This window comes from Dasypus novemcinctus, chromosome 13 (genome assembly GCF_030445035.2).
Source record: "Dasypus novemcinctus isolate mDasNov1 chromosome 13, mDasNov1.1.hap2, whole genome shotgun sequence".
Lineage (NCBI taxonomy): Eukaryota > Metazoa > Chordata > Mammalia > Cingulata > Dasypodidae > Dasypus > Dasypus novemcinctus.
The window spans coordinates 43395487-43414451 of NC_080685.1; the positions used below are offsets into that span (position 1 = coordinate 43395487).

An 18965-nucleotide genomic window follows, 5' to 3' on the forward strand; every position below is an offset into this window, starting at 1 on the left:
CTTTATTGTTTTCCTAATATTAGTGCTGTGCTTCTTCCTTACAAAGGGGCAGGGGAGGAAATGAAGGCTATTGTGACTAAAAGGAAGCTCCACAAGTTAAATCACATACAAGTATAAGCTTGCCTCCAGGGGAGATGTAAGAGTACCAATACAAGAATCCAAAAGTCTGCAATAGGAGCTGGAGGGAATTGCTAAAAACTCTCATTTTTATATTCTCCTGAGTCACTATCTTCCTTTCCACTCTTGCCTTCCACTCTTGCCTTCCATTCTTACAGTAGGACACTTCCATATTTTGAGCATACAAAGCAAGCATGGTAGAATGGTACATTAAAAACTTTATTTTAGCCTTTCCTCACCAATGTTTACCCTTTTGTTCAGATTATTAAAAGCATGTGTCTATAAATATGGCAAAGCAAAACAAAATGAAACATCTCTCCTTATAGATGATGTAACTAATATTTGACCACTTTATTGATATCCAATCATGTATTTGGCTTGGGTGTAAAAAACACACACACAATCATAACAAATAGCTCCAATTAAGAGTTACACAAACTAAATTGTTTCTTTCAGATTTTCTCTAATGCTCATGGATAGCAAATTTCCATGGTATATGGCATATAGCACAGTCTTATGAGTCGGTCCCACAGAAAATATTTATGTAAGCAAAACAAGAAAGATGCCATTTGTTTCTTATTACAAAAACATCACTTGAATTTATCTAATCAACATACTTATTTAAAATTTTTTTTATCTGTGACCAAAAGCACAACCATGTTTTTGGGTGCCATTCTCATTTTAATCATATGCAAAAAGCCTAGAAATAACTCAAGTCTATAAAGTGGCCATGGTGCTAAAGCTGCCTATGGCTCCTGCTACAAAATAGTTGCCAGTCTGATTTGAGTGTCTAAAAAGAATGACAAGAATTAAAGAGTTCTGCCCGATTTCAAGAGAATTTCCCAGAAGGAGGTGGAGGGCCAAGAAATCCACCTGCCTGCTTGGTGGCAGCTCGTGAAGGGGCAAGGCCAAGAATCTTCTGGATATTCTGTGAAGAAAATATAAGAATTGGGTCTTAGTGTGAGATATACAGAAGTGTTTTACATAGATCTCATATAAATTACAAGTACCATTATGACCTGAAATAGGATGATTACTACTATGTAATATATACAATATTAGTAATATACTACTATTAATAGCTGTAACATATATATAATACATGTAACATATATATAATATGTAACAGTAGTAATACTACTATGTAATATGTAAAATAGTAATACATAAAATAAGATCTAGTGTTATGAAGATTACTGAATAGTAAAAGCCCTCTTACCTGATGGGACCTTGGTCTACTAACCAAAGAATTTAAAGTGGAGAACCATAAAAAGAGGTAATCTTTTATTTTAACATGAAGCATATCAAGTACATATATTATTATTTCTTACAGCACTGCTTTTTTTTCCCCTCTATGGGTGGTGGGTTCCAGACATAGCCATTTATTAATTTGTTTATTAAGTTGTGAGTTTACAGAACAGTCACACATAAAATACAGGATTTCCATATACCACCCTACTATTAACACATTGCATTGGTATGGCACATGTATTACAATTGATGATAGCACATTTTTATAACTGTACTATTAACTACATTCCATGGTTTAACTTAGGGCTCACTGTTTGCATAGAAGCACTGCTTTCTGTTTTTGGTATGCATCTTCTGGCTGTAATTAGTTATTATTGCACTGTCTACAATTTTCAGTTGAGAATCCTCCTAGATTTTTATCATCTTCCCTGCATCTTTTTCAGTTCTCATGCCTATCTAACTCAATTTTTTAGAAACTTACTTACAATGTGTCTTCCCAAACTCAAGTTCTCATAAAACAACTTTACTCAGATTTCATCAGTGATTGTAACAAATGTTTAAATTACACAAATAAATTATAAGTAAAACCACATGAACAGCATTAACAGGTGTGAGATAAACACAACTGACTCTTGAAAGGCAATGACTCAACTGATGGGAGCAAACATGGATGTACAAAAGAACAACCATGAGTGGACAGTGAGATATGGGGATCAATCAGTATGTTTTCAAGAGAGATGGAAGAAGGTTTATGAATGTGGAGAGGTTAAGTAGAGATCAGTGGTTAAGAATTTATATAGCACATCAAGAGAAGACTTTAGAGAGCATCTGATTCTTCTTGTGCAATTCTTTCATTTTACATCTGAAGAAACTAAACCTTGGAGAAGTGAAATGGTTTTTTCAAAATTACAAAGCAAAATTAAGAGCAGAGTTAGGATTAAAATCCAGGTGTTCTGATTCTTAGTGTAGTGGGTTCTCTTACACACTTTCCTTTGTTAAAGTTCTGGCCTTCAGAACAAACTCTACTTTGTTGTAGGCAGGTTAGCAGGCACATTTTCATTAATTTAAGAGTAATTTAGTACCTACTGTACATAAGTGACTGTGTGACTACCCATAGGCAAGCAGCTCTGGGTATATACAATATCCTCCCACTCCAGCAATCCTTCATCTTTAAGAAATGATGACTGCTACAGATATGAGTGTGTATATATTTCTGAGATAATACTGTCAGAGTATAACTGGAATGTTTAATTATGAAGAATACAACCTTAAGAACTATTTAATTTACATTTCCCATAAAATATTTCATATATTTACATATAGATAGTCCACGATACTATAATTCATGCTTTACTTTAAAAGAAATCTGAAAATAGGTTAAGGAGAAGAAACAATCAGATCAGGGTATCTCTCCTTAGAAAAGTTGGAGAATGGCCTGAGTATGCATTAAACAATAAAAATAGCTCCTTCGTGCCCACTTCTACAATACCCATCACACAAAACAATAAGAAGACCAAATATCATGTCACTAGCTGTCAATTTATTTTAGTTAATTAATAAGTTTTATTGAGCACTTATAATGTATCTCACATTAAGACAGGCATTACAGGAAACTAGAAGATAAAAGTTGATGAAACCCAGCAGAGTTGCATTCAACTCCTCATCTCCAATTTTTCAGGCATGCCCTAGACAACGATCAAAACAATGATGACAGACAAGTCCCATCCCCAAAGCAAGGAGTATCTTCAACTGCTAGCAAAACGGTTTCTTTCCTCTGCCCCATAAAAAAATATCTAAATCCCCTTTCAGTCTGAAGCAATCAGAGTGGACATGATCCCAAATTCCTCAAGATTGAGAATGGAACAAAAACAAGGGGGGAATGTAACCACAGACCAAAGCAGATTTATTATTACTGTAGTTACTATTTTGTATTAATGGAGTAACTTGTAACATTGATATAAAATAAATTCCAGACTCTTCCAAAAAGTAAGGTGTATTATTTAACTAGTACTGAAAAACTTCTAATAAATACAATAATTATTCTAAAATAGCTTCTTTACTAAAAACACAACAACAATCTGATTACAGATAAAAAATAAAGTGGGGCAAGCAAAAATTCTTCTCTTTTATATGTACTAGTGATTTTTAAATCTGTTTTATCTTTGTTACTAAATCTATTTCTTCTGTCTCAGCGCTGAAAATTTTAAGCTGTAAATCCTCTGAACACTAACTTTAAAATTTTTAATGTAAAAGAAAACAATTATGTCTTCCGAGTTATCTATGTTAAATACCCAAAAAAAAGCATGCATTTTTGGATATTAATAATTATATACAAATGAATATACATGTTTAAGTTTATAAACTTTTATATAAACCTAAACTTTTAAGTTTATATATAAGTTTATATTTAACCTTAACATATACAGGTTTACTGATCAAATACACTAATGTGGTATATCTACTAGATATTTAAAGGAATATATATATGTAAGTTTACATTTAACCATATAGAGCCATTGTTCTGACAACTCTTATTTTGGTGGTAGATGTGTTTTGTAAATATTAGCTTGCAGACAGTTTCCAAAATCATTTTGGCAACTTAAGTACATATGATATGCAGGTTATTAAGGAAAAAGAGAGTAGTTTTGTTCTAAAATAAAATGACTAGTTGTTACAAAATAAGAAATAGGAAATGTAGGAGAAAGCCTGAATGGAAAAAAAAGTTGTAGGTTTGTAGAAAGGAATTTTATTTTTTGTGAAGTTAAATAAAATTTGATAGATCTATAAAATTTTCAGGAACCTAAGTATCAAACAGTATACTGATGCAAAACTAAAATTTGTTTTATTCTATTAAAATGACAAAGTTTTCTTGGATTGTCTGTCTATTCTTTTTTTTCCCCTTCCCCTCCCACACACCCTGCTGTTTTTTGCTGTCTGTGTCCATTCACTGTGTGATCCTCTGTATCTATTTCTTTTTTTGTCTTCTCTTCTCGTTTTTTTTTTTCCTCTAGGATTCACCAGGATTCACACCTCTGGTGTGGAGAGAAGCTCCCTGTCATTTGCGCCACCTCAGTTCCTGGTTTCCACTGCACCTCACCTTGACTCTCTCCTTTGTCCCATCATTATCTTGCTGCATAACTCACTTGTACCGGCACTGGCTCATTGAGCAGGCAACCGACTTGCCATGTGGGCACTCAGCTTGCTGCACAGGCACTTGACTCACCATGTGGGCACTCACGGGCACTCAGCTTGCTGGGCAGGCACTGGCTCGCTGAGCGGGCACATTTTTTTTCCTTCAACCAGGAGGCCCCAGGGATTGAACCCAGGTCCTCCCATATGGTAGGTGGAAGCCCAATCACTTGAGCCACATCCACTTCCCTGCCTATTCTTAGTAAGAGATTGTAAATTCTTTTTTCACTCCGAATAATCAATTGTAAAAGATAAAGAATCTATGTTTTATCAAAATAATTTCTTGAACTTTATCATGTCCTGAATTGTAGAAAAGAAACAAGTTTTCTCACAACTATGAAAAAGTTTTTTTTTACCATCATGTTATCTCCTATATTTACTTTAAAAATTTTTATTATCATTTTAATTAAAGAAAAGAAGCAAGTATTGTTTGACAGTGATCTGTGATCCTATTTAGCCAAATGTTCAACCATCCTGTCAACTTTTAACATTTTGACTACTCAAATAAAAAGGTAAATAATATCTTGGGGGAAAAAAAAAGATAAATTTGAAATAATAAGACATTATAGAATTGGCTGCTGATACATACATTTGTCCAGTTAGCAAAGAGTAATACAGTCTAGACAAAAAATATACCTTGGTTAGTTATTCTGAAGAGACAGGAGCCAACTAAATGAGACCTTATCATTTTAGAGATAAAAATACCAGAATAACCTCTGATGACCTTGAAATTGCAAGTTTATGGTGATTTAAAAAAGACAACCGAATGGAGAATAAATAGAAAATATTTTGAAGAAGCAAGGGTTTCTGAAAGGGTAGAGTATAGCCTTTTATTCACTAATTCGAAAAGCATAATGATTAGTGAGTGAATGCCACACTCTAGATGAAAACAGCTTGAACAGCAACAACAACAAAAAGTGTTAAAAATGAAACATTTTGGTAGCTGTGGCTGAAGATCATGGAAATTCAGAGAGCTTTATACTTTGTTATTTTACTTTTTTTAAAAAAAGATTTTATTTATTTATTTAATCCCCCCCCCCCCTCCCCCAGTTGTCTGTTCTCTGTGTCTATTTGCTGCGTCTTGTTTCTTTGTCCTGTTGTCGTCAGCGGCACAGGAAGTGTGGGCGGCGCCATTCCTGGGCAGGCTGCACTTTCTTTCACAGTGGGCCGCTCTCCTTACCGGGTGCACTCCTTGCGCGTGGGATTCCCCTACACGGGGGACACCCCTGCGTGACAGGGCACTCCTTGCGCCCATCAGCACTGCGCATGGGCCAGCTCCACACGGGTCAAGGAGGCCCCGGGTTTGAACCGCGGACCTCCCATGTGGTAAACGGACGCCCTAACCACTGGGCCAAGTCCGTTTCCCTATACTTTGTTTTCCTGTGGTTCTTGTCACAGCCTCCCTTTAGGGACACTAAATTAAATATATCAGTGTTATATTACTCTAGGAATTGTATTTTAACACAAAGTTCTGCATTTACTGCATGCAATTTTATTACTGCATGAAATTCTAAACAATCTGTTTAAATTCCTATAGTCTCTAAATGAAATCCAGTTCTTATGATTGCTTTTCTTAGATACAATTTCCCCTGGTTCCCCGTCACTGAAATAATTTCCTCGAAAGCATGTAGTAGGAACTAACTAAATGGTCCCAAGGTATAAGAAAGCTGGGTAAAACACTAGAGTCTACTATTCTGTGTACAGTAGTAATAACATCCCACATTTCTATGCAATTCAGAGTCTGCAAATAGTTTTAAGGACTAGATAATAGTCCTTAGTTACACCCTCTTTAGAGATGAGAAAGTTAAGGCCAAAAGAGGCTGTAAGAACTTGCACTGACATAACTCAAAGTATAGTTTTTCTTTACTAACTTACCTCTCTGTGTCAGATCTTTACCTTAAAAGGAAAAATCCTGTAGCAGGCCTCTAAAAGCAAATCGTAATTATAAAGACTATGCATAAGCACACATAGATGAATACATATATTTATTGTTAAGTGAATAAATGCACACACACTCTCTCCTTTCCCTATATACACTATATACACTATATACACTATAAAATATAAATGCTATTATACAAAAATGCATATAAAGACTAACATTACATAGCAAAATAATACCCTTTTCTCATTCCCTGCCTCCCTATTTGAAATGTTGTTAAAGAGGATAATTTAAAATAAAGACAAATATTTCTGTGAGGGCTATGTCAAAGTGAAGGTCACAGCATGCACTGAAGAAGAACAATAATAATGGTTAACAGTTACTGAGTACTTATTTTGTGCCAGGCATTACACTAAGCACTTTACATGTGTGTTCTTATTTAAATCCTCACAACTCAGTGAACAGAAGGCATTATTATCCTTATGTGCAGATAAGAAAAAAGAAACACTAAACTGTCAGGCAATATTTTCAACATCCTCATCCATTAAATCTGACCTGACTGAATTTCTGTAGTCTCTCAATTCTCCTCCTTGAGGTCAATTTTTCGGGGCTTCTTAATGAGTAAGATTTAGTTCAGAAAGATGCATTTTGCTAAAAGACAGGAGTTTTAATATATTATGAAGATGACATGGAAGAAAATTTAACACAAATGCAAAATATAGTAAGATGTGGTAACATTTTGGAAAAAATAACAATTATTCTTAATTTCTGTCCAACCTTATATAATAAGGTAACAAACTGAAGAATGTACGTCAGAAGGGAAAAACAAGGGAAAATCATTTTCCTGTAATCATGCCTTCTATTGACAGGAAACCCAGAGAAATACCACTACAGGATTTGTGTTCCTTCCTCTTTTGCAAAGAGTAAGAACCGGTGATCAAGAAAAGGAAGTTGTTGGTTGCTAACTAGATATTTTGGGAAGACCCAGGTCACTGGCAATAAACACATTCTGCTAAATGTTATTCCTTAGTCATTTAACTAAAATAACCCAGCCATGGCAACCCTCAGTTTGTTCTGTTAGTTTCTCTAGCATCTGATAAACAGCCCTTGCTTCTAATTAATTACAATTTCTCAGGTTCCCGTAATATAATTTTTATTATGTGAATAAAGCTGCGTGTAAAATCCAATCACCTCAAATGGTTCCTTTCAACATTCCCAGGGCTGTCACATTATATCTGAATAGACTGTTTGGGAGAAATATTTAGAGACTAAATATTTACTGGGGGAAAAAAAAAAAAGACAGTACAACATTAGCATAGCTGAAGTATTATTGGGTTAACAGAAGATTTGGGTTCCAGTACTGGCAAACTAGGTAAGAAATAAACAATATCTTTTCAATTTCCTTATCCTTTAAAAAAGGGGCTGACTAGGATCAATAGTTTCCAGAGCTTTTAAGCCACAGAATCCTTTCTTAGAACAAAATCTTATGTCAAAACCCAATTTAGAAAACCGATCAAACAGGGTTGGGAACCTGAAGTCCCCTGCGAAGCCCTTATTTTTGCCCCTGCACTCCACACCAAGCATCTTCATAGAGCCATAGTTACCTGTGCCTCTAACATTCTAGGATTACATTACAGACCTCAACACATATCTTGCAAAATACAAAGCAAAATTTGAAACGCAAGATGGGCACATCACATCTACACAAGAATAATGCCACCTCCCATGTAAAGTTGAATGAATATTTTCTGTCTTAGCTAGTCCAAAGGCCTCCTTTGTATTTTTCTCCTGGGGTCAGGGGTCAAATGACAATCTCTTTTTTTCTCTTTAAATGAAAATTTCCCTACATCTCTTATTTAGCCCTTTCTTTGAGAATTAGTCAAAGAGAATGTTCTGAATTTTAGTTTAGTGCAGGAAGACAAGATTTTTTTTTTTTTTTTTAAATTTTGTAATAGAGCAGATCCCGTCAACAACATGTGGAATGTCTAAAACTCTAAATGAAATTGCAGTCTTGCTGGCTTAAAGAACCAAATGAAAGGGTTCAAAATAACCATGGCCACTAAAAATTGAGGGAAAGAACAGAGATTTCAAGTTCTGCCTATGACAAAGGAGACAGAATTAGGAGATGGAGCCCCATTTAACTGCTTGTTAAAAAAAATCAGCACTTTTCCAAGAATAACAGAATTCAGACTCTCTATAATCTATCACTGACAATGTCCAAGATACAATCCAAAATTACTAGATATACCAAGACACAAGAAAACATGGCCTATATTTGAAAGAACAGGCAACAGAAAGAGACTGGCCCTGAGGAGGTCCAATGTTGGAATTAGCGAGCAAGGTTTTTAATGCTAATTCCATATGCCTAAGGAAACAAAAGAAAATTGCTCATAATAAATGAACAAATAAGAAATGACAGAAGGGTAAAGGATACCAGAGAGAGAAAGAGAACCAAATGAAAATTCTGGGACTGAAAAATATATCTGAAAAAATTTTAAATCCATTGGATGAACTCAGAGTTAACACAAATTAGAGAAGGCAGAGGAAGCAGTGAGCTTGGAGATGGAACAACAGAAATTTTCCTACATAAATAGAGAGAAAAAGAAAAAAAAGTATAGAATCTTAGTATCCTATAGACAATACCAAAAAGACTAAAATAGATATCCAGTAAAAGAAAGAAAGGGGGGAAAATTTTTTGAAGAAATAATGAAAACTTCCTAAATTTAGTGAAAACATAAACTCTAAGCAGGATAATAAAAAAAAAACCCAACAAAAAACCAAACCAACCAACCAACCAAACAAACCCCTAGGTACATCTTAATCAAATTGCTAAAACCCAAACTTAAAGAGATAATTTGAAAGCAGAGAAGGGTGACACATTACCTATAGGGATACAAAGATGTGAATGACTTCTCATCAGAAATAATGAAGGCCAAAAGATAGGGGAAAAGACATTTTAAAATGCAAAAAGATAAAAGAAAAAAAAAAATCCAGTGAACCCTGAATTCTATATCCCTTGAAAATATCCTTCAAGAATGAATGTAAAATAAAAATATCTTCAAATAAATGAATATTAAGAGAATTCATTACCAGTAAACTTGCACTATATGAAATGCTAAAATAAAAATAATCACTTAATGATGTATTATGATGCAGACATTAAGGCAATCCTCTTCAGTGACGTTTTCCTTCCTGTTACCATCCACCAGAAACTCAGTCACATTCTATTCTTGCTTATAAGTCAGTCTTCCCACTATATACATGAGTTCCACAAGGGTAGACCAAGACTTTTCACATCTGTATCCTCAGCAACAGAGAATAGTTCCTAGCATAATATAAATACTGGCATCAATCTTCAGCAATGAGACGGAACATTTTAAGTAATACCCTGAATTAAGGAACTTAAACAATTTAGAGACCAGATTAAGATGATACCTGAATAATCTGTTCTTCTCAATTAGATGGCTATCATTTTCTGAACCACATGCACACTCTGATTTGAAAATAAAATACTACAAATGAAAATACCCTTCTTGTAGATGAGCTATACTGATTTTTAGTGAATTAAGCTCTAAGCTTTAAATAAAAGTCACAAAAATTAATGATGAGATATATACAGAAGATGGCAGACATCTGGTCCTTATATCATTTTGGTGACTTTAAGATATGATGACACTAACAATTAGAACCAGCTTTAATATATAGAAATGGCAGAGCAAAATTTTTTGTCCTTGGAAAACCAAAAGTCTATTTTTAATCATTGTCCTGAACAGCAATACCTATTAAAGGAGACCAGACAAAACTCTCTTTGACCCTTTGCAGAGTATAATCACACATACATAAAGTTATATAGAAAGATGAGTGACGAAAGAAAATATATAAACTCTTTTTTCCACTTTTCCTCAGAAACTACTAATCCTTTTTGCTTTCAAAGAAAAGTTTCTAGGCAGCAGACTTGGCCCAGTGGTTAGAGTGTCTGTCCATCTACCACATGGGAGGTCCGTGGTTCAAACCCCGGGCCTCCTTGACCCATGTGGAGCTGGCCCATGCGCAGTGCTGATGCGCGCAAGGAGTGCCCTGCCACGCAGGGGTGTCGTCCCCCTGTCCATCCCGTCGTCGTCCCTGTCCCCCGTCCTCCCCCCCCACTGCCCCCACGTAGGGGATCCCATGGGCAAGGAGTGTGCCCAGTAAGGAGGGCCGCCCAGTGCAAAAGAAAGCGCAGCCTGCCCAGGAATGGTGCCGCCCACACAGAGAGGTGACACAACAAGATGACTCAACAAAAAGAGACGGATTCCCGTGCCGCTGACAACAACAGAAGCAGACAAAGAAACAAGACGCAGCAAATAGATACAGAGAACAGACAACGGGGTTGGGGTGGGGGGTGGGGGGGGGGGTAAATAAATAAATCAATCTTAAAAAAAAAGAAGTTTCTATTCATAGCTTTTATGTTCATACAACTCTATAAGACTAGAACAATTTTCCCTTTACAGAATGCCTTTAGCTGTTTACCGTGTAAATTTGCTTAGATTTTTGCTGAGGTTTAAGGTTTCTATAGAGGAGATCATCTTTTACGCAATCCACTATTGATACATAGTAAGAAAAAAACAAAAAACAAGTCCCTTATTTTTAGGAGTTAAGGAATTTTTTTATTTTTTAAATTTATCACGACCATGGACTAATTTAACACCTCTTGTTGGCAAACCTGCTATTTCTGTTGCTAGAAATTCACAACAAAGGAAACAGCTGTGATGTGAAGGTCAAGGTAGCTAATCACTAAACTTTAAGGAAGTAAACAAAAGTTAACGAGAAAGGGAAAACGAGAACGCATAATTAGATTTATTTTCAGTTGATACAATCTCTGATGAGAAACTCTATCCTATCTGGACTGGGGAACAAAAATTAAATTTAAAAACACCCAAAAGTGTGTGTAGGTGTGTGTGGGGGGTAATTGATTTTTTAAAATGCCTGGCCTTAAGAACTACTAACTTTTCTATATCATCAACGCTAAACTCCATTTCACCTTTGTGAAAAAAGACTCAAGAGAGGTTATATATGACTTTCCCAAGGACACTCAGTAACTGGCAACAAGATTCAAACCTAGGTGTTTTATCTCTAAAATATTTTATTTCCTCAACCATACAATGCATTCCTTCTTACTTCCCATCATTTTAATGTTTCTTAATGATGAATGTGTCTTAAAATCTGTTATATAGAGAGAAGTGGACTTGGTCCAATGGATAGGGTGCCTGCATACCATGTGGGAGGTCCGCAGCTCAAACCCCAAGCCTCCTTGACCTGTGTGGAGCTGGCCCATGCGCAGTACTGATGCGTGCAAGGAGTGCCCTGCCACACAGGGGTGTCCCCTCCCCCCCCCCCCCCCCCCGCATAGGGGAGCCCCACATACAAGGAGTGCGCCCCATAAGAAGAGCCGCCCAGTGCAAAAGAAAATGCAGCCTGCCCAAGAATGGCACCGCACACATGGAGAGCTTACACAAGATGACACAACAAAAAGAAACACAGATTCCCGGTGTCGCTGATAAGGATAGAAGCAGTCACAGAAGAACACACAGCGAATGGACAGAGAGAGCAGACAACTGTGGGGGGGCGGGGGAAGGGGAGAGAAAAAAAAAATCTATTATATAGTGAAGATGGTCAACCACCACACCAGGGAATCAAGAGTGCCTACAACTGCAAGCAGAAGAATTGCATCCATCATCCATGTGGGATCTAAGTCCCCTCTTGATCTAGAGGTGGAGTGGACATCACAATCCCAGGGTCCACAAAATGGAGGAATAAAATATGGATTAGAGTAGACTTACTGATATTCTACTATAAAACTATTGTGACTAGTAATAGAAGAAACTATAGCCTTGAGGTGGACAAAGTGGCCACAGTAGTTACTGAGGGTAGGGAGAGGGAAGAAAAGATGTGATGTGGGGGCATTGCTGGGACTTTGAGTTGTCCTAAATGATAATGCAGGGTCAGATGCTGGACTTTACATACCCTGCCATAACCCACTGAATGTACTGGGGGAGAGTGTGAATTACAGGGTAAACTACTATCCATGTGGTGCAGCAGCGCTCCAGAATATGTTCACCGAGTGCAATGAGTGTGCCACAATGATGGGGGAGGTTGTTGGTGTGGGAGGAGTGAGATGGGGAGGTGGGGGGTATACAGGAACCTCTTATGTTTTTTAATGTAACATTTTTTGAGATGTATTTATCTTAAAAAAAAAAAACAACAATTTACAAAAATGATGGTGGTGGGGGGGTGGGAGGTGGGTTATATGGGAACCTTTTTTTTTTAATGTAATGCTCTTTGTGATCTATTAACTTTAATTTAAAAAGTATTAAAAATAATTAAATTAAAAATTAATTTTAAAAAAGCTATTATATGATCAGTACAGTGCAATTTCCACATTTCTTTAAAATCTCTTAAGTCAATGAATGGTGAGTCATATAATCAATAATACATCCTAGAATTACTTATGTGATTAGTAATATGTCAAAATTGCCTTAGTTTGGATTTAAAGTTTAATCTTTGCTTAATTTGCCTCTATTCAAAATGACTAGTGTAATAGAAATAATTTTAAATGTTTTTCTACACCTCCATTTTAAAAAATGATTTTAAGAAAGTGAAGCCATAGGTGGAATAACTAACCTTTTTATTTCAAAAGAATCTTAAGTTACATGACAGCAAGGACCATTATATGTCAGTTTTGATTACAACTATAAAGTACCCAACCCAGTGCTTCACACATGTATATGCTCAATTTTGTTGAATGAATAAATGAACAGGTCTATCAAAGAATTATTTCCACTCCTAAGGATGGGGGTAAAGTCTGATTGAAGCAGATGGATAACTTTTAATTCAATCTAATATTATATCTCTATCACAAAAAGGGGGGACATTATTGTCATAAAGGGACTAGCACTGGTTGGTTTAATTACACAGTCACACGTAGTAAAGAAGGTGGCTTCTGTCTGATACTGTAGAAATTTTAGTAATTCTCATATGTATACATATCCATAATCTTTTACAAATCAAAGACTTTAAAAACAAATCCTCTAGTCAGGAAATCCAGTGATAAAAAAGTCTAATAACTTCAGCAATAAAATTGTCCCTTTATAGGCACTAATTATAGAAATGTTTCTCATATTCCTAGTGCTATATTCTTATTCACTAAAAGAAGACATTAAAAACAAACAAAGCCACCCTCATAGCTGGAGATAACTTGCATAGCAGGTATATTGTTTTTACTCATTGTTTTTACTCATTTAGTAAAAACTGTAACCATGAGTGAATGAAATTATGGTTTTCAGTCATTGATGTGAGGCAGGCTAGTAAAATGGGGAATCAATAGATAGATCTTTAACCAGGCAAGAACCTCACGTGGACATCAGTACTCCCAAGATGGCTGCTGGAAGACCCTTGTGAGAAATCCCATTTGGAAAGAGATTTCCTCCAGAAGCCAGGAGAAGCCCTGGATATTCTTCCAGGGACCTTATCACTGGGCCCTCCCAGGGGATTGATGGGTGGGGTATTCAATCAAAACAGCAAACAGCTGGGACCCCTCCTCTGTCATTAGCAAAGGGGCAGACTACTTAATGGTTTAAAAGGCAACTGGGAAAATCAAACCGCCCCAGGTCTTGCCTCTTCCCTCCTGCTCTTGCCTTCTTCAGCTCTGCCTGGGACAACCCGCAAGTAAAACCTGGGCCTTTGTAATCTGTAATGGGAAATTGTAGTCTGTAAATCAGCCCTGTTTTATGATTTTTCAGCTGGCTCCCCACTACTTGGGACCTTAATCTGTTATTTTCTCCCATTTCTTTTCCCTCCCTTCCTTAATAAATTACTGGCCTAACGAAACTGGCTTGCACGTAAAATTCATTTTTTGTAGTTTAGTCAAGAACCTAGAGAAAATCCGGTAACAGAAGCAATAATATAAAAAATTAAATTTCAAAGAATTAGGCTCAGCACTGCAAGGTAAGTTGTATCCATTAAAGAACAACCTCAAGCTGGTGGTAAATTGAAGCCTTAAGCTTAAAAGCACTAGGATTTCTAAATACAGGAATCCAGAAAGTGGCTTCTGGGCATAAGAGAGGAATGGCTTTGGAAATCATCAGGAACTGCTACCATAGAGAGTCACTATGACAAGTTTAAAGAGTTGAATCTCTGTAGGTAGGACATATTTAACTACTTTTCCATATTCTTTTACACCAGGGACTCGGATCACATTGCTTTAGCCAAGCCTATGACTCCAGCTAATGCCAAAAGACCTGGTTATCTAAACAAGGTGTGAAGAAAGGTGGAGTACGCTCAATGAAGAACATGTCAATGGAATCTGAATAGACTTTACAATTTCGAAGATGAATTTTTATAGACACTCCAGGGAAATACTAGATACTACTGATAGGAACTCATAGTATTCATAAAAATGTATACCAGATTCAAGAACAATCACCACATTAATTTAACACTGGCTTCTTAAGTCTTTAGGGAAAAAGTGGAGTGGGCAACTTGTGTTCTACAATGAATCTGATGTTTCATGTTTTTCCTCCTAAAAGTCACGTAAGATTTGGCAATAAGGACGAAGAAAGAGTAAATGAGGTACATCAGGAGAAACTCCAAATGAAGCCATGATTTAAATGTAAAAAAACAAAACTGCGAAAATACAAGAAAACATGGATGAATTCCTTTATAACTCCGGAGTGAAGACAACCTTTCTAACCATGACTAAAAATCCAAAATCCAAAAGACTGATAAATTTGACCAAAAAAAAAAAAAAAAAAAAAGAGAAAAAAGGGCAAAAAAACAGCAAACAAATAAAATTTTGCATGGCAAAAACCAAAAGCAAAATCTAAACACAAAAGACAAATTAAAAAAATTATTTATAACTTATAGCACACACAGAGAGCTAATCTCCCTAAAAAAACTAAACAGGTAAAAATTAGGAAAAAGACCAACAACCCAACAGAAAAACAGTAAAAATATACAAACTGTTCTTAAAAAATAAAATATACACAGCTCTTAGACAAGTAACAAGATGCTCAATCCAAATGCAATTTAAAACTATAATGAGATATCAATTCTTACCTACCACATTGGCAAAAACCCAAAAGTTTAATACTTTCCACTGGTGAGGCTAGAGGAGAATTAAGTGCTTTCATACATTGCTCTTGGGAGTAACAAATGGGATAGCCACAATTCACCACGTTTATATTTCAGTGTTATGTCTACCATTTGTTTAAAATATGCTTTTCAAGTGCTTACTTTATATTATACATAGGTACATTAAGGTAAACAAAGACAATTAAGAAATCACATGTCATGAGAGAACTCGCACTGGAGAGAAAAAAAAAGAAATCACTACCTTAAAAGAGCTAGGAAGGAAAGTAGATAAATACAGACAAAAATAACTAGCAAGTAGACAAAACCAAACAAATAAGAATAACCCTCTAAGACAGAATATGACCAATCAGTATGAAAGCTTGAGTCATTCTATTCTAGTCTCTCCATCACACATTGAGTTTAAAAACCCAGGTTAAAGAACAATTATTTTTGTTCTCTTAGAATTACTTTATGTTACTATGTGTATCTGAAACCAGGTGGCTGATTTCTCTGCCTCATAATGGTCTCAATGGGCACATCACAGTACAGTCTATAATTTTGAGTTTCTGAAAGCCTCCTATTTTATAACTGCTCATTTCATAGGCAGGTATACAGTCGCCTACCATGTAACCTAGGATCCTAAAAAGCCAAAACAAACATAATAAAATCAACAACATGGAAACAGCAGGGTAACAAAGCATTTTAGTTCAAAGAAAGAAGTATATATTCCATGTAACACTTCAAATGCTCTGAATCTCTGTTTATAATCCTTTAGTACATAAGCTAACAATTAGTAACAGGTACAGCAACCATCTGCAGTTAGTAAAATAAAAATTATAAAAGCAGGTCATTTCAGTGATTTTTCTAAGATTTTTAGTATCTTCAAATATTTTGTTTAGAATTTAGGCAATACAATTATCCATCTAAGAGGACTATCACCTCAGGATGCTCAAATAAATTAGAACTCAATCTTGATCTTGGGAAAGATAACTGTACACCAAAAGAATAAATTCTTCAAATGTAATAGTTTTACATTAACTATATAATACAATAGCTCTTACATATTTTACTGTTATTAGTATCTGTGCATAGCACCAGACAACTAGAAATCAAAACAATTATTATACATCTTCTTGGCTAAAACCACACACACTGAACTATACTGTGTTTTTTCCTGCATCTCCCCCTGCCTTTGTAGTCAATTATTTGTAGGATCAACAGATTTTCCTATTTTAACTTAATAGTACATATTGCATACTTTAGTTATCAGTGGTTAGCAAATGATGCCCACAGGCCAAATGTGGCCCACTGTTTTTTAAGCACAGTTTTCCTGGAACACAGCCATGTACATTTATTTACGTTATATCTATGGCTGCTCTCATACAACAACAGCAGAGTTAGTAGCTGCAACTTAGACTCTACAACCTAAAAAGTCTAAAATATTACTATTTAGGCCTTCAGAGAAATAGTTTGCTGATCCTCAGTGTAAATGAGCGTCATGTTCTTGAGAAAATTAACTGCCATACATTCATCACATTTTCTGAAATAACTGAAAGAGGTTTAAAAACCAGTTTGAGTAGAGCTTCCTAAATGAAAATTCTTAACATTTACTTCATTTACACAACTCTAAAATTTCAAATGGTGATTTCCAGGTAGCAATGAAAATGGTGCATCTAAAATCACTATTGTTGGAACAGCAAGCATAACCCAAGTAACAGAGGCAATGGCTAGTGAAGGAGGATGGTCCATTGACGGGTCCCTGGTATTGATGTCTGTATTTATGAACCTTTACTCTTGGAACTTGAAAGAGCCTAGTATTGTAGGGTGCCTAAGCATTAACCCCTGAGAGCCTCCTTGTTGTTCAAATGTGGCCTATCTCTGGGCTGCAAATAGATGCAATGACTTTCCCAGCATGGGACATGACTCCAAAGAATGAGCCTCCCTGGCACCAAGGTGTTTCTATCAAGCATCAACTAGCAATGCAACTGGAAAAAGTCCTTGACAAAAGGGGGAAAAGGCAAAGACAAATGAGTTTATTTTATGTAACATTTTATGTAATCTAAGTATCTTTTAAAGAAAATAAAAAATATATTGAAAAAAAATAAAAATGGGTTTATATGGATAAGAGACTTCTAAGTGAGTTGGGAGGTTATTCCAGACGTTACACTTATGCATGTCTCAGCAGGATCTCACTGACTGCCAAATTAAACACTACCCCAAATAGTGGGGCTTCTGAGTGCTCTGGAGACACCCAGGTACTATAGTCAGAACAGATAGCTCTTGAGTTTGGTGACTGCCAATGGGCCCTACTTTGGGGTTTGGGCTCCCCAATGTGACAGAAATGGACTCAGTTATGGTTTCCCTATACATGGCTCTTCCATCCCTTCTACTTGAACCTATAGTTGCAGCTGGAGTTGGTAGGTGTATGTTCAAGAGACCTGAATCTCTGGGCTGTCCATATAGCAGCTGGGCCCTGAGCCTCAACCGAGTTGCAACACCTACTCTCCAGTTCACTGGACTCACTAACAAGGAGGTGATGATGTACATCCATTATACCAAGGAACCGAAAGAACCTACAACTGCAAGCAAGAGAGTCCCATCCATCGGCCATATGGGACTGAAGCCCCCTCTTAATTAAAGGTGGAGCGGGCATCACTATCCCAGAATCCTCAGGATTGGGGAATAAAATATGGACTAGAGTGGACTAACTGGTATTCAACTGTAACTTATTGTGATTCTGGCAATGGAAGAACTTTCGTCATTGAGATAGAGGCAGTGGCCACTGGAGGTTCTGAGGTCCGGGAGAGGGAAAACAGGTGTAATACGGGGATATTTTTGGGACCTGGGAATTGTCCTGAATGGAACTGCAATGACAGATACAGGCCATTACATATCTTGCCATAACCTACAGAATTGTGTAGACAGAGTGTAAACTACAATGTAAACTATAATCCATGCTAAGTGGCAAAGTTCCAAAATGTGTTCATCAATTGCAATGAATGTACCACACTAACGAAGGATGTTGTTAATGTGGGTAAATGTGGGTGGTGTGGGGAGCGGGGTATATGGGAATCCCCTATATTTTTTGTGTAACATTTATATAATCTAAATAATTTTTCTAAAAAATAAAAATACCATTGTTAGCAACACAAATATAGTTGGAAATCGGCATATATTTAAAATAGAAACACTCTGTTGCTTAAAGTGATGTATGCAAGTCATTTCATTTTTGTTTCATTGTGTGTTGCAAACAATTTTTATTTTTATTTATTTTTTATGTTGGTGTTGTTTTTTTTAAGATTTATTTTATTTATCTTCCCTGCTCTTGTTGTTTGTGGTCGCTGTCTGTTCTCTGTGTCCATTTGCTGTGTGCTTTCTGTGTCTGCTCATCTTCTCTTTAGGAGGAAGAGGGAACCAA

At 36.1% G+C, this 18965-nt stretch overlaps 1 protein-coding gene across 1 annotated transcript in view; it reads right to left on the reverse strand.

Annotated features, from left to right (window-relative positions):
* Window positions 1–444: 444 nt before the first annotated feature.
* TMCO1 (transmembrane and coiled-coil domains 1) overlaps window positions 445–18965 on the reverse strand; it is a 70374-nt gene continuing 51853 nt past the window's right edge. The window contains exon 7 of the mRNA XM_058310057.2: window positions 445–1045. Within this exon, the coding sequence (XP_058166040.1) occupies window positions 947–1045 (99 nt within the window). The 3' untranslated portion in view covers window positions 445–946. The remainder of the gene's footprint in view (window positions 1046–18965) is intronic.